This window comes from Scomber scombrus, chromosome 16, assembly GCF_963691925.1.
Source record: "Scomber scombrus chromosome 16, fScoSco1.1, whole genome shotgun sequence".
Taxonomy (NCBI): domain Eukaryota; kingdom Metazoa; phylum Chordata; class Actinopteri; order Scombriformes; family Scombridae; genus Scomber; species Scomber scombrus.
The window spans coordinates 981494-994703 of record NC_084985.1 but is presented as its reverse complement, the minus strand read 5'-3'; the positions used below and the strand labels follow the sequence as shown (position 1 = coordinate 994703).

At 42.6% G+C, this 13210-nt stretch overlaps 2 protein-coding genes across 2 annotated transcripts; both read right to left on the bottom strand.

Annotated features, from left to right (window-relative positions):
* Nucleotides 1-3255: 3255 nt before the first annotated feature.
* On the bottom strand, nt 3256-4711 carry LOC133996227 (zinc finger protein 665-like). Its single transcript, XM_062435807.1, has one exon. The coding sequence runs from the start codon at nt 4564-4566 to the stop codon at nt 3319-3321; it is 1248 nt and encodes a 415-aa protein (XP_062291791.1). The 5' UTR covers nt 4567-4711; the 3' UTR covers nt 3256-3318.
* Nucleotides 4667-7252, bottom strand: LOC133996741 (oocyte zinc finger protein XlCOF22-like). The gene is made up of 4 exons (XM_062436363.1): nt 6728-7252; nt 6273-6607; nt 4740-6152; nt 4667-4683 (listed from the first exon to the last, which is right to left on the bottom strand). Exons 1-4 carry the CDS (start codon nt 7120-7122, stop codon nt 4667-4669), a joined length of 2160 nt encoding a protein of 719 aa, XP_062292347.1. The 5' UTR covers nt 7123-7252.
* Between the last annotated feature and the right edge of the window lie 5958 nt (nt 7253-13210).

Here is a 13210-nt window from a genome sequence, read left to right as displayed (position 1 = left end):
CTATGTTGATACAGCAGTGTGGGATGAACTCTGTGATGCTCATGGGGAGGACATGTACAGCCTCACAAGCTGCATCACAGACTACATCAACTTATGTGTGGAAAACACTGTACCCACCAGGACTGTAAAGTGTTTTTCGAATAACAAACCGTGGATTCACCCTGACATAAAGTCTTTAAGTCAGTAAACAAGGAGGAGCTGAAGGCTGTGCAGAGCTGAGGAGAAAAGATCAAGGAGGGGAAATGTTGCTACAGGAGGAAGATGGAGGATCTGCTGCAGCAGAGCAACATCAGCGGAGTTTGACCACAGGGAACCCAACTCCCAGGCTGGGGGCAACCAACAGTGGGTGAATGATCTGAACTCATTCTTCAACAGGTTTGAACAGACAGCTGCCCCTCCCCCGGTCCAGTCATCAGTGCTGCAACCCCCCTCGTTGGCAACTCCAGTATGCTTCCCCATCCCCCCACTCACTTACACCCCCCCCCCCCCCTGCTCTTCCTATCTGCACAATTCCCCCACCCCCTACCACAGAGCCTCCCAGCTCCAACCTGCCTCTCAAAACACTTCAGGTGAGGAACCAGCTCTGGAGGATCAAGGCAAAGAAGGCTGCGGGTCCAGGCGGCATCAGCTCCAGGCTCCTTAAGACCTGTTCAGACCAGCTGTGCGGGATAGTTGAGCTCATCTTTAACCTGAGCCTGAAACTGAGGAGAGTGCCACACCTGTGGAAAACATCCTGCATGGTTCGTGAGCCCAAGACTCTGCACCCCAAAGACCTACAGGCCCGTGGCACTAACATCCCACCTGATGAAAACCCTGGAGAGGCTGGTCCTTATCCATCTCCGACTCCTGGTGGGCCCATTAATGGACCCACTACAGTTCGCCTACCAGAGTGGCATCAGGGTGGATGATGCCGTCATCTTCCTCCTACACAGAGGTCTTTCTCATCTGGAGAAGCCTGGGAGTACTGTGAGGATCATGTTTTTTTATTTCTCCAGTGCTTTCCACACAATACTGTCACAACCAGAAATAATAGGACCTCAGAGCGAACCACAGAGACGAGCGAAGACACACAGGGGTACACTCAAAGGCAGGGTTTAATGACAAAGTAATTGGGGCAGTGAGGGAGCAGTGCCTGGGTCTGGGATAAGGGTTCCAGGGAAGGTGGGTGCGGCAAGGTCCAAAACAGGAAGGCAGTGCACAGGGAGCTGGATCCAGGGAAAACAGGCAGGGCAGCAGCGGGTGGAGTAGGCAAAACTGTAGGGAACAGGAGAGAGCGGTTACACCAGAGGTAATCTTCACAATGAAAAAAACACAAGAAACATAAGAGGTTCAGCCAAGCGTTACCACATGAGTAGCGGAACTATCTGGCAGAGGGTGGAAGGGTGACCGGGTCTTTATGCTGCAGCTGATTGAGATGAAAAACAGGTGTGCCAAACCTCCATCACTGGGCCCCGCCTCTGCCAAAGGGAAACAAAGACAAAACAGTGGAGGAGAACAAGGGGAGGAGACAAGACAGACAAGGAAACTCAGGAGGTCACAGCCGGGGATGTGACGAATACAACCTGTGCTCCTAAGGGACCAGCTGGAGCTCACAGGAGTGGACCAGCACCTCACATCCTGGATCCTGGACTACCTCACAAACCGTCCACAGTATGTGAGGTCTCTGGACTGTGTGTCTGATACAATTGTCCTGGCTCCGTTCCTCTTCACCATCTACACTGCAGACTTCTCACACAACACACTCACCTGTCACCTGCAGAAGTTCTCTGATGACTCTGCGATCATCAGCCTCATCACAGATCGGGACGACAGAGAGTACAGAGAACTGATCCAGGACTCTGTAGACTGGTGCCTGAGGAATCACCTACAGATTAATGTGTGGAAGACCAAAGAGCTGGTGGTTCAGACCCTCCCCTTCGGCACCAGGGAACATACGGACGGACACTGACATGGTGACATCTTATAAGTACCTGGGTGTTCACCTGAACAATAAACTGGACTAGACAGACAACACCACTGCACTTCATCAGAAGGGACAGAGCAGACTCTACCTGCTCAGGATACTGAGGCGTACAAGGGGCTCCTGAGGACATTTTATGACACTGTGGTGGCATTAGCCATCCTTTATGGGGGGGGTATATATAAAAATATTTGTATATATACAAATATATTTATTTCACTATAATCTGTGCAATAAGTATATCACTTCTCAATTTTACTCTTGTAAATAATGTCACAATTATTTTTATTACATATTTTTTTTATTATTTATTGTTCTTTATTCTTTCTCTTATATTCTATTCACTGTCCATTGAGGGACTAATAAAGGAATATCTTATCTTATCTTAACTAGATCTTAAACTGAGCATGTGTTTGTAGGAAGACTTTAAGTTTAAGTTCTTTAATTGTGTTTAACTAATCTTTGATTCCTAAGAAGAAACAGATTTACCTGGATTCCAAAGTTGATGAGAGCAGACCCCCAGCCTGCAGGACTGACCTTTATAACCTTCTAAGTGGGGGCTGATCTATGATACTCATCAGACTCAGAAAAACATTCTAAGAGACCATTTCTGACCAAATTTTTAAAAAATGATGGCCTGAACTAAAAGCATAAAACGGTGCCTACGGTCACTTGGACCCAAATAAGACATAAAACCCCCAGGCTAAATGAGACTAACACTCTGTTATCTATACGAACCTGAGCTCATAAAACTCATGAGGAATTTTCTTGTTACCTGTCTTCCTCTCTTAGTACCTTCCTCCTTCATCATTAACTATCGTGCTAATTAATTCATTGTTTGAAGTGATTCTTAAAGGGGAAAAAATCCAGCTTCATAAATGTGAATATTCTCTGGTTTCTTTAGTCTCTATGACAGTAGAGATATTTTTGGGTTGTGGAGAAAAGAAGACATTTGACAATGTCATCTTGGGCTTTGGGAAACGCTGATAAATTATTTGATAATGTAATATACATCTTAGATTGTTATGTGAATATTAACCCCCAGAAATGGGGGTCGCACTGTCCAACATTACAACTCTGAGATCTGATCACACTGATCCTCTATTCATTTACATGATGTATGAACATGCATTTTCCTTTATCAAGGTAATGGATCCAGACATGAAGAAAAGTCTGAAGCTGATCTAGATATCAGATTCTTTAATGTAATATGCACATTTATGTCTTATGTAAGCATTTAAAATAGTTACATTGATTCATTGCTCATTATTTTTCACAGTTCAAACCTTACAGACATTTTCAAAAATCTGTCAAAACTGTTGAGGGTTAAAAGACTCCCCCAGTTCTTGAAGCTGATCTCACTCCTGAATGGTCCAGACTTCCTCCTCTTGCTCTTTAATGTGTGGAGGATCTGGGTCCTCCTTCTTTACCTCCCTGTTTACGTCTGTGTGTAATGCCATGTATTGGCTCAGACTTTCTCTTTCTGTAAAAGCTTTATCGTTCTCAGAGGGGTTTAATCGTTTCCTGTCAGTCTTACACCTCACATGAGACTGTGAGGTGTAAGAGTCTGAAGTCGTGTCCTCAGTATCAGGTAGTAAATGTGTATCTGGATGTGAGTTCCTGTCTGCTTGTGATCCTCCACAGTCCTCTCCATCAGCTTCTGTTGTTATCACCTCAGTTAGTGTTTGATGAAGCTGTGAGGACTGAGGTTTCTCTTCATCATCTTCACTCTTCACAGGAACAGGAGTGAATGTAAACTTGGTGATATCAGCCTCCTCCAGTGCTTGAAGGTGATCTCCCTCCTGAATGGTCCAGACTTCGTCCTGTTCCTCTTTAATGTGTGGAGGATCTGGGTCGTCCTTCTTTACCACCCTGTTTACCCCTGTATATAATGCCATGTATTGGCTCAGACTTTCTCTTTCTGTAAGTTTGTCCCCTATATGCACTCTAATGTGGGACTCTAGATGTACTTTGTATGCAAATTTTTTACCACACATTGGGCAATCAAATGGTTTCTCTCCAGTGTGAGATTTCATGTGGTAGCGCAGACATGCATGATTAAAAAACTTACTACAATATGAGCATCTGAAGGGTTTCTCTCCTGTCTGACCTATCGTGTGTCTACTAAGAGACGTTTTGCTTGTAAATGTTTTACCACAATCTGAGCAGCTGTAAGGTTTCTCCCCTGTGTGGGTTCTCTGGTGCCTTATCAGGCGTGACTTACATCGAAATTCTTTTCCACACTTGGGGTATTCACATAATCTCAGTGATTTCTTGCCTTTTTTACGATTTTTAAGGGGATACTTTTGTGATGCCTTAGGATTACACTTGTGGCCGAGCTGTGACCTTGATCTCAATTTTTTGTTACAAACAATGCAGAAAAAAGGTCCGTTCACTGCGTGGATTCTCTGGTGCTCAATCATGACTGACTTTGTTTTAAAACATTTTCCACACTTGGGGCATTTACAGAATGTCCTGCGTTTTTTACAGGGAGGATTTTGTGATGACTCAGGATCACACTTGTGGTTGAGCTGTGGCCTTGATCTCAATCTTTTGTTACAGACAAATTGTTTCTCCTCTGTGTGGATTCTCTGGTGCCTTATCATGTTTGACTTTGTTTTAAAACATTTCCCACACTCGGGGCATTTAAAGAATTCCAGTTGTTTCCTGCGTTTTTTACAGGAATGATTTTGTGATGACTCAGGATCACACTTGTGGTTGAGCTGTGACCTTGATCTCAATATTTTGTTACAGATAAATTGTTTTTCTCCTGTGTCACGTTCAGAAGAGTCTGAAGTCTTGTCATCAGTATCAGGTTGTAAATGTGTATCTGGGTGTGAGTTCCTGTCTGGTTCTGATCCTCCACAGTCCTCTCCATCAGCTTCTGTTTTTATCTCCTCAGTTAGTGTTGGATGAAGCTGTGAGGACTGAGGTTTCTCTTCATCATCTTCACTCTTCACAGGAACAGGAGTCAATATGAACTTGGTTATATCAACCTCCTCCAGTCCTTGAAGGTGATCTCCCTCCTGATTGGTCCAGACTTCCTCCTGTTCCTCTTTAATGTGTGGATCTGGGTCCTCCTTCTTTAACTCCCTGTTTACCTCTGTGTGTAATGCCATGTATTGGCTCAGACTTTCTCTTTCTGTAAAAGCTTTATTGTTCTCAGAGGGGTTTAATCGTTTCTTTTCATCATCTTCACTCTTGATTGGAACAGGAGTGAATGGCTTCTTGTCAGTTTGACATCCTTCATCAATGGGTTCTTTCCAAAAAGAAACGTCAGCGCTGCCATTAGTTTCATAAGATACCAAAATCTTTTTGTCAGTATCTGGTTTGGATTGTCTATCTGGATCTAAGGTTCTGGATTGTTGTGCTTCTCCACAGTCATTTTTCTTAAAGTCTGTTGTGCTTTGCTGAGATGACTTAGCAGGACACTCGTGTATTTTCAGCTGATATTGCCAACGATATACTTCGCCGCAGTCATTGCAGCAGAATCGATTCTCCTCTGGGCTGGTGTGGTGTTTCATGTGTTCTACAAGAGTATCACTGCGTTTAAAGGTCTCACTGCAAACAGAGCAGCTGTATAGTGTCTGTCCTATATGGACTGTCAAATGTTTCTCAAGAAGGCTTTCACATCCAAACAGGAGATCACAATAAGAGCAAGTATACACTTTCAGTCCCTTATGTGTCCTCATGTGAACATCGACTTGGGAGATGGAAGGAAATGTTGCATCACATTCAGAACACTTCACTTGTGTCTTGCTTTTCATGCGGGAATGCTCTAGTGATGACTCATCAGCACACTTGTGATTTTGGAGATCAAACGCTGATCTAAATTTTTTGTTACAGGCACTGCAGCCAAAAGCTTTGTCCCCTGTGTGCAATGTCATGTGGGACTCTAGATGTACTTTGTATTCAAATTTTTTACCACATATTGAGCAATCAAATGGTTTCTCTCCAGTGTGAGATGTCATGTGGTAGCGCAGACATGCATGATTAAATAACTCACCACAAACTGAGCATTTGAAGGGTTTCTCTTCTGTCTGACCTATCGTGTGTCTTATAAGAGTCCCTTTGCTTGTAAATGTTTTACCACAAGCTGAGCAGCTGTAAGGTTTCTCCCCTGTGTGGGTTCTCTGGTGCAAAATCAGGTTGAACTTTTTACTAAATTTTTTTCCACACTCGGAGCATTCATGGAATGTCAGTGGTTTGTCTCGTTCTTTAGGGGGTTGCTTTTGTGATGCCTCAGGACCACAGTTGTGGTCTCGGAGCAGTGTCTTTGATCTGAATCTTTTGTTACAGGCATTGCAGCCAAAAGGTTCGACCCCTGTGTGCACTGTCATGTGGGACTCTAGATTTACTTTGTATTCAAATTTTTTACCACATATTGAGCAATCAAATGGTCTCTCTCCAGTGTGAGATGTCATGTGGTAGCGCAGACATGCATGATTAAAAAACTCACCACAAACTGAGCATTTGAAGGGTTTCTCTCCTGCCTGACCTATCGTGTGTCTCCAAAGAGACCTGTTGCTTATAAATGTTTTACCACAACTTGAGCAGCTGAAAGGTTTCTCCCCTGTGTGGGTTCTCTGGTGCTCAATCAGGTTGTAATCATAGCTAAATTTTTTTCCACACTCGGAGCATTCAAATAGTTTCAGTCGTTTCCTGCGTTCTTTAGGGGGTTGCTTTTGTGATGCCTCAGAACCACACTTGTGGTATCGGAGCAGTTTCTCTGATCTGAATCTTTTGTTACAGGCATTGCAGCCAAAAGGTTTGTCCCCTGTGTGCACTGTCATGTGGGAGTCTAGATATAATTTGTATTCAAATTTTTTACCACATATTGAGCAATCAAATGGTTTCTCTCCAGTGTGAGATGTCATGTGGTAGCGCAGACATGCATGATTAAAAAACTCACCACAAACTGAGCATTTGAAGGGTTTCTCTCCTGCCTGACTTGTCGTGTGTCCCCAAAGAGAACTTTTGCTTGTAAATTTTTTACCACAACTTGAGCAGCTGAAAGGTTTCTCCCCTGTGTGGGTTCTCTGGTGCAATATCAGGTTGTAGTTATAGCTAAATTTTTTTCCACACTCGGAGCATTCACATAGTTTCAGTGGTTTCTTGCGTTCCATACGGGGTTGCTTTTGTGATAACTCAGGATCACACATGTGGTATCGGAGCAGTGACTTTGATCTGTATCTTTTGTTACAGACACTGCAGGTAAATTGTTTCGCCCCTTTGTCAGGTTCATAAGAGTCTGAAGTCTTGTCATCAATATCAGGTTGTAAATGTGTATCTGGATGTGAGTTCCTGTCTGGTTCTGATCCTCCACAGTCCTCTCCATCAGCTTCTGTTTTTATCTCCTCAGTTAGTCTTTGATAAGGCTGTGAGGACTGAGGTTTCTCTTCATCATCTTCACTCTTCACAGGAACAGGAGAGAATGTGAACTTGGTGATATCAGCCTCCTCCAGTTCTTGAAGCTGATCTCCCTCCTGACTGGTCCAGACTTCGTCCTGTTCCTCTTTAATGTGTGAAGGATCTGGTTCCTCCTGGTCCAGACTGGAGCTGGGAACCTCTTCTTTATTCTCTAACAGCTGCTGAACATCTGCAGGACTCTCTGAAATACAAACACATTAAGTGGAAATATGAGTTAATTTTTAAGCCAAGCTTGACTCTTTTATGTGATGTTAATCAGGGATGTAAAAAACATATCTGCTTTCACCATATTCATATAATATCAATATTTTAATATTAAATAATGCAGACTGTTCTTTTTCTTTTACATTATTAATAGTTAAATTGATATAAATCACTGAATATAAAAACAAATTAAAATCAGTTACATGTAAACGTTAGTGCTTTATATTCAGAAAACCCACAGATGTCCCATCTACATGTCAGGATCTGGTTATTATAAACACACATTCAATATTTAACTTCCATGTATCTTCACAGCAACAACGTTACATACTCTGGTAGCTGTAAACACTGGAAAAAAAATATTAACATTTACATTTATAATCATAGGATAACGTTATATAGGTTGTTTTTGCTACCTATCTGTTTCCCCAAATATATTAGTGTATGTGGGAATGTGTACGGAGCCCGTAAAGGATCATGCGATATCTTTTTAATGTTGACGGAATCGAGCGCAAGTTTTATTAACTCGTTCACACGTTTAATTAAATTGTGGCCACGAAATACCAATTAATAATATTAATATCATTCCTGGAGAGCTAGGTAAGCAAATCGAGCGGACCTTCTCTAGAACCTGCAATAGCCTACGTCCGGACCAAATTCTGTTCACAGTTTCAGCTTGAAATCATCTTAAAAAGATGTTTTGTCCCTTATCATTTCCTTTGAAAGTAGCATCATGTGTGTCAGACTCTCAGCTGAGGGAATACTTAGGTTATATGAACCGCAGCATTTAATGACGCAGTTACAGTAGCGCTCACTGTATGTATCACGTTGCCAAGGGAACCTATAGCCTATCAGTGATCAGAACCTAGTTTGATTTGCAGGTTGTTATTACTCTGACTGAACTACTGAATGTGTCTGTAGTGTTCTCTGGACATTCGTCCTTCAATAAAATCACAGAAGATTAAAAGTTCACTATATTATTGATCAGTCTGACGAAATGTGCTTTAAACTTTTAAACCATTATGTTAACACTTTGATTATGTTTTATGCTTGGTCCTGATTTGCTGAAGTCCGTTTTACACATATTACAGCCAGGCGGGGAGTTCTGGTCCTCTGAAATGAAGCCAACGTGGAAGTAACTTAAAACTGCATTCTATCAAAAGGCCACCAGGGGGCGACCGTTTTGGTGCCAAAAGGACTTCCGTCTCTATACAAGTCAATGGAGAATTCACCAACTTCTCACTTGATTTCTAACCTCAGTAAACGTTTTCAAAATGTGTTTATGGTCTCAATCGCTAGTTTAAAGCCTTCTTCAATGCAGTATGATGTTCATTTGGGACATTTTGGCCTCCCTGATTTTATATGTGACGATAAAGCAGGGTATGCATTAGGGCGTGGCTACGTCGTGATTGACAGGTTGATTGGTTCACAGGTTCAGGAGGGCGCCTCATGCTCCTCCTGATGCCCATATAAGTAGAATCCATGTTTTTATTTTTCCCAGCATGCACCTGAAATTTTCAAGATGGCGCTGCTCAGATCCGATACTATTGGCCTCCGAGCAGCAGTCCACAAACCAATGGGTGACGTCACGGATGTTACATCTATTTTATATACAGTCTATGATTACAGCTAATAGAACCCTGATTAGAAAATTGCGCAATCCTTTATTACCACAGATAATATCAGATCAATAAAAATCATTCCACTTTGATTTGCCAAAGACTAAAGTGATTTCATAGGACAGTGTCAGAGGTTGAGTATAATGTTTAAATCAGCCGCATAAAGTTTAAAGTTTCAGAGCTCTACAATGTGCAGCTGTCACCAGATATACGGGAGGCATTGAGAGTACACCGAGCACCCAGGAATGATATTAATATTATTAATTAGTATTTTATGCGCACGTTATAGAGAATGAGGAGTCACATGGTTTTTCAGGAGGGGAGGGGTATCCACCACTATCGGTTGCCAGGAGCAACGTAGTCAGAGCGACATAAGTACAGACGATACGAGGGCTGAGCATATTGTTCAGATAAAGGATCGATTGTACAAAAAAATGGAAACACCCAAACCGAACATCATCAGAGAATGATAAAACAAGTCTGATCACCCTCTGACTGATATTTCTGCTTCGTATTTGTGCTTCAATATTAACTATCTCTTTAAGAAATGTCTGATGGCGCCTTCAGTCTGCAGGCTTCAGTTAAAAAGGAGAAAAGGAGAAACTCAGGCTTAGTTGAAGAAAACCTGCCAGTGAGCAGGTATAGTTCATGGAGTATGTTCCCAGGGTAATTGACTCAGAGTTTTCACTAAACCTGCTTTCTGAAACGGGCCCCTGGCAATCTACAAGCCTCCAAACGCTCAAAACACTGTTGTTCTGGCAAAGGTAAGATGCACCTTTGAGTTTTATGCTGATGCTAATGTGTTGTGAATACATTGCGTTTACCAGACACTTCTTGACCAAAGTGACAATGTAATTTACTGAGATTGTTTCGTAAACACTAGATTGTAACGAGATGTTCCATGTATACGAACGTTAGATTAACTTACCACATGTTTTGCAGCTTGTTATGCTTGCAACATGCAACATGTACAGTTGTGATTTGATTTTAGCCCAATGAAACATACTTGGCATTGTGTCTTGGGGGCTTCGAAGTAGACAAACCAGTTCTTGTTAGGCTAGGGTAGTTAATGGTGTGACTGTGAGGTCTGTGAAGTCTCTGAACACCCAAGAAATTCGACGTCTCCTCGTGATGTCGGATACTTGCTCTCCTAAGTGTGTTGTCCATTTAGGGAACCTAAAAAACTGTAACCTGCTGTTCTTATGGTTTCCACGACGATCGTGTGAGGCATTGGAGCAGTTTTTAACGCAGCTGTTACTTCCAGGCATTGTTAAAACAGTACAGAATTGCAACAACCTCCTCTGCAGCTACCGTGTCAACAATAATGCAAACAAAGCTGGACTTGGAGGGTCGTACCTACCATCATGGCGAGAAGGGGGGGGGGGTTACCGCGGTAACTCTGTGCCATGACGGCAACTCCTCATTCTCTATATTGTGGCCACAATTAAAAAATTTTTTTTACCATGATCCTTTACGGGCTCCGTAGAGAGGCATTAACTTAAAGCAGTTTGTAAAAAAGCGCTTTATAAAGTTTACTCCCTTAACTTGTATTAGTTCACGGGCCATCCAATATGGCGGACAAGCAACGGGCCAACCCGATCAGTGAGGCGTCTATGTGTAAATGTATATGTGTATAACAGGCAGTAATAAAGTTCAGATGGATCATCACAACAATGGCAGCAGAAAGAAAACCAACTTGCTCTCAGCAGCTTCACGTCGGGGTGTAAAACCAAATCCAGTAGTTTCCGTTTGTGATCGATCTTCTTTTCAACTCCAGATATTGATTCATCGAAATGTTCAAACAGATCAGCGCGAGCTTCATTTATCAGCCGCCGTTTGAATAAATCTTTAAGTTCCTGAATTCTGGACATTTTCTACAGATCGTAGAGTCAAAGAAGTGAAAACTACACTCTGAACATCTTCTCTTATTTACATCGGTATCTGTTCCGACAAAGCGCGCCAAGACCCGGAAACAAAAACATAACATCCGGTTTACTCCACTGGCCTTCAGAGTAAAAGCAAAAGGCGTCTGACTGTTTATCACATCTTCACTCAGCTCAGTAACAAGTTAACTGTTCCGACAAAGCGCGCCAAGACCCGGAAACAAAACATAACTTCCGGTATACTCCACTGGCCTTCAGAGTAAAAGTAAAGGGTACCTAATGCCCAGCCAGGATTATGATGCCCTGTAATGTCTCCTGTCATCCTGGGGTTTTGGTTTCTTGAGACTGTTAATAACTGAGTAGGTTGAACCACAGCACAGTTGAACATCACTTTAACATGAGCTTAATAAAAATAATACTAGTTAAAATGATCAATTCCAGATTGTAAATCGATTAAAGATCATTTCATCTACGACTCACACTGATTTAATCTTTCTTTTCATGAATGAACATGAACATAACTGAACACTATTTTTGTAATATAAGTGAATAATTTATACTACTTGGTATCGATGTATTTCAGTCAATACTGAGTACTGATACGCAGCCCTAGTGCTGACTCAGGATCTGATGAGTGAGTTTGTGGCTGTGTGTTTTGTGGTCATGTGTTCTTTGATATTTCCGCTCTGCTATATGTGCTTTAATATATTGACGCAGAACTCAAAATATTCAATAAAAAATGAATCTCACCCATCTCCCATCTCCCCCTGACCAAGGCCTCTTCAAACTTACAAGAGAAGATACAGGGTCCTGAAGAGCCGCACAAACCGGCTCAGAAACACTTTCTATCCTTTGGGCTATCAGGCTCCTGAACAGTTAACCCCCTACCCCCACCCCCAGCACCTCTACTGGGCTATCAGGCTCCTGAACAGTTAACCCCCCACCCCCACCCCCAGCACCTCTACTGGGCCATCAGGCTCCTGAACAGTTAACCCCCCACCCCCACCCCCAGCACCTCTACTGGGCTATCAGGCTCCTGAACAGTTAACCCCCCACCCCCACCCCCAGCACCTCTACTGGGCCATCAGGCTCCTGAACAGTTAAACACCCACCCCCACCCCCAGCACCTCTACTGGGCCATCAGGCTCCTGAACAGTTAACCCCCCACCCCCACCCCCAGCACCTCTACTGGGCTATCAGGCTCCTGAACAGTTAACCCCCCACCCCCACCCCCAGCACCTCTACTGGGCTATCAGGCTCCTGAACAGTTAACCACCCACCCCCACCCCCACCACCTCTACTCAGCACCTTTTATACAGTACTGTATTCAACACCTACCTCAGGTTACATAGGCATAAGTGCAATATCTGCAGTAGACTGTGTATGTATGTTTGTGTGTAAATAGCTTTTGTAGTTCATTGTTCTTATGTATAATAGTTACATTTATTTAGACTTCTTTATTTTTATTCTGACTTATTTTGACTTTATTTTGTCCTATTTTTTATTTTTATTTTGACTATTTTGCACCACGGGAAGAGACCCCGTACCAATCTCGTTGTACAATGACAATAAAGGATATTCTATTCTATTCTAAACAGGATAGAGATTTAACAGATGTCAACAGGATGTTTCCTGAGTGTAGCTTAAAAGATGAAAAGGCACAAGTTCCAAATTTTAGTTTTATTGTCATCTGCAACCAAACCATCATGAAACATATGAACCTTCCTCTGTGTTTTAATCCACCAAGTTAACATGTTACAATGATGAAAGTCTGAGGCAGGGTTACTGCTAACATAAGTTTTATTACTGCAAGTAAGTCAATTATAAGGCAGTGGTCTCCAACCGGCTCCTGGAGAGGTTTGTCCTCACTATAACACCCCTGATTCTGATTATTAACTCCATATCAATCAGCTGAAGCTTGTCAACGGGCTTGATAACAAGTTCATTATTAGAACCAGGTGTGTTATGGTGCGTTTCCACTATACAGTTCTAGCACTACTCGGCTCGACTCAACTCGGTACGGTACCAGGAACCTTTTCCATTACTAAAAAGTACCTACTCAACGTGGGCGGGGTCGTCATAGCAACGCTGCGTTAAACTGCTGTGACTTCGTT